The 3,058-nt window shown below is 39.8% G+C and overlaps 1 protein-coding gene across 1 annotated transcript in view; it reads right to left on the reverse strand.

Annotated features, from left to right (window-relative positions):
• Window positions 1-3,058, reverse strand: part of LOC118334604 (protein Niban 1-like) — a 5,647-nt gene that overhangs the window by 2,162 nt on the left and 427 nt on the right. Inside the window, exons 2-7 of the mRNA XM_035670576.1 lie at window positions 1,984-2,146; window positions 1,633-1,814; window positions 1,340-1,486; window positions 1,102-1,212; window positions 346-453; window positions 144-255 (exon numbers count right to left, since the gene is read on the reverse strand). Coding sequence (XP_035526469.1) covers window positions 144-255; window positions 346-453; window positions 1,102-1,212; window positions 1,340-1,486; window positions 1,633-1,814; window positions 1,984-2,020 — 697 coding nt within the window. The 5' untranslated portion in view covers window positions 2,021-2,146. The remainder of the gene's footprint in view (window positions 1-143; window positions 256-345; window positions 454-1,101; window positions 1,213-1,339; window positions 1,487-1,632; window positions 1,815-1,983; window positions 2,147-3,058) is intronic.

Consider the following 3,058-nt stretch of genomic DNA (forward strand, 5'->3'; position numbering starts at 1 on the left):
TGGTGGACCTCAGTATTTCTAAAAACCTGGTTACAGCCCTGCTGCACAAAATAAGATAAAAAGAACTATAACAAAGTTTAAACATGATACTGCCCTTTTTAGGATATACATTCACTCAATGTGTGTCCATCTGTGTGTGTTACCTGTCTCTATCTCCTTACTGAGGATGTTCCTCAGCACATCATCATAGACATTGTGAACCAGGATGAAATTGCTGTAGTCTGAGAAGATGTACTGCTCGAACTGCTGCAGCTCCTGGACAGAAAACACATGCAATGCTTAGTAAAACCATTTGTACTGCAGTCAGAGTATAAATGTGTACACCAGAATGTGTGTTTGGCCTACAGTTTTCCACTTGCTGTCCATCCTCTTGGTGAGAGCTGGCAGAGTGATCTCCAATAAAGCTTCCTGATAGAGCCTCCTCTGAACAACTCTGCTGTCATAGTCCAGCTGCTGCTCACACACACACACACACACACGTGTCACTTAGAGTCCTAATATCATCAATTTTGAACATTTTAAGTATTTGTTTAGCACATGAGTAGTATAGAAAACAAGTAATATAAATGAGTAGTAGTCTGCTTTGCAAAAGTATGCACAGCCTTGTTCCATTGTTGGTCACAGATGGAGTCACTGAAACACTTATTTTCTCTGACTATTGTTACTATTGAGCTATTTTGCTACTGAAATCTGATATATTACTGCTTGAAAAAATATTTAGCAAAAATAAATATTACTCTAGTGTGACAGAATATGTTATATTGCACTGCATTGCACATATACACTGTACATGTTTATCTTAAAAAAATACATATACAGCAGCTGCCTTTGCAGTACAGGATTTCGATAGTGTGTGCCTGAATCTTTTTATTCACATTTCATATCTTGTATTTCAATTTCTAAAACAGCTCATTTCATGCAGATCATTGATCCTAAATTGTAATAAATAATTAGGTTCCTCACACATTCAGAAAAACATTTTCAATCCACTTTGGTCAGAAAATCACTTTAATGCAATCATGCAAGGTGGATTTTTTGTATACTGAAAAAGCATTTCTTGTCTTAAAATGTAATATATATTCCTTGTTGTCATTTCTTTACCTTCAGGACTCTCTCTTTAGCTCTGTCCATCTTGACGGGAATCTGAGAGGGCTGCAGTCTGGCTGATGATTGAAGGAACAGCTCCAAGGTGTACACAGCGCTGTCCAACAGCTGGAAGATACAAAATGACAAACACTGTAGGATTTGACCTTATTTACTTTGGGTCCTGGGTAGGCCTCGGCTGCACTGAATTTTGCACTTTGCCAAACCCAGCTGAACCTCCAACACTGCTCCGTACCTCCTCCATCTCCAGATGTGCAGAGTGAACCAGTCTCTGAGTGCTGCTTAGTCCAAACCGCTGTTTAAGGCCTTCAAGTTTCTCTGTCATGTTCTCCACCTGCCTGTAGCACTTATCCAGACTGATGGAGCGCAGAGTGGACAAGGCCTGGACAACACACACACAACACACACACACAAAACCACATAATAATGATATTAATAATACGATGATTAAACTAAGATGCTGCACTTGAGAAAGTGGAAATGTAAGCTAAAGTTTGTAAAAAAAAAACAAACACCTATCTCTCTCACCTTGTTCATCTCTTCTGTCCCTCCATTTGTGTGTGTGAAGGCCGAGTCCATCTGTGTGTGCAGCGTGCGTTGCATCCCCTGAATCCCTGCACTTATGTTTTCTGTTAGTGCTTCAAGGATGGAGGTCATGTAAGGTGCTACAGCCTCACCGCACACTTTCTCTGCCTCTTCACATATACACACTGGAACACACACACATTCATACAATGTTTGAGAGCGAAGTTACTGAAGGACTCTTATCAGACCGGAAACTTGATCGTAGCCCCGGATATTAATTTAACAGCACTGTGTTTGCACTACAAATGAATTAATTTTTTAGGTATGTTCACACTTTTCGGGGTTAACTATCACCTTTAACTTTCTCCTCCAGGAAGCAGTGAGAGGACATTATCTGGTCCAGGTTGGATCGGATCAGTGCTTGACTGGCTGATGCTGTTTGACGGCACTCCTCCCTCAGAGCCTCCAGGCTGGCAGTGAGTTGCTCTAGCACCAAAGTGTGGGTTGCCTGCACTGTCTATACATACAGAAACACAGGATAGTAATGTACCATAAAACAAGGATTTTAGTAAATTTACACGAGGTATAAGAAGATAGCAGTGTTTACAGTGTTCAAAGCTGCAAAGAAAAAAAAATTCTAATGGGATTAATATCTAAATTCTCTCAAGTGAGGTTCTGAGAAATCAGATTACAAGATTACAATCAGAACGTGAAGGGGAAAAAAGTCTAAATACATTGATTCTTCTGGCCACGTGGGGGCACCATAACAAGCTGTAAACACAACACACAGACATATTTCCCCTCTACAGTTGTTGGGGCGAGTGAGGTAGCAAAAACAGTTTTGAATGAGCTTGTTTTGGTCTCCCAAAAAAGAAAATAGTAAAATATGCCTAAAATGCTAGAAATGTGTTTGCTTGTTTGGTGGTGAAAGGGGTGGTGTTACACTGGGCTGCTCTGGCTGCTGCTGCTGCTGGAAATGAGGTTAATAAGAGCACTGAGACTGAAACAAAACAGTCAAATTGTGGGCCGTAAAAGGGGGGACAGCAGAGTTAGATGCTAATTGCCTATGGGTTCATCACTGACAGAGCCCTTTCACATTACTCATTTGATCCATTGTTATAATAAAAACTATTGATGAAAGGCAGCTTTAAGGTCAGAATTTTGAGAATACATTTTGAATGATTTATCTCCGAATTCACTACTTCACAAACTATAATTTCTGATTTCTTTGATTCTTTGCTTTCACTAGTGAAAACATAGTTCAAGGAGTTTTTAACTCAGTCTCAGTTTAATACTGATTCCTCCATAAACAAACAAGACCATTAGAGAGAAGATTGGATATTTCTATATAGTTATTCTCCTTTAGTCCCCTTGATATAAAGAGACAATGACAATAGAAACACTATCACTTTTGTCCACAGGGGCCACC

This window comes from Morone saxatilis, unplaced genomic scaffold, assembly GCF_004916995.1.
Source record: "Morone saxatilis isolate NCDOM2014 unplaced genomic scaffold, NCSU_SB_2.0 Contig23, whole genome shotgun sequence".
Taxonomy (NCBI): domain Eukaryota; kingdom Metazoa; phylum Chordata; class Actinopteri; family Moronidae; genus Morone; species Morone saxatilis.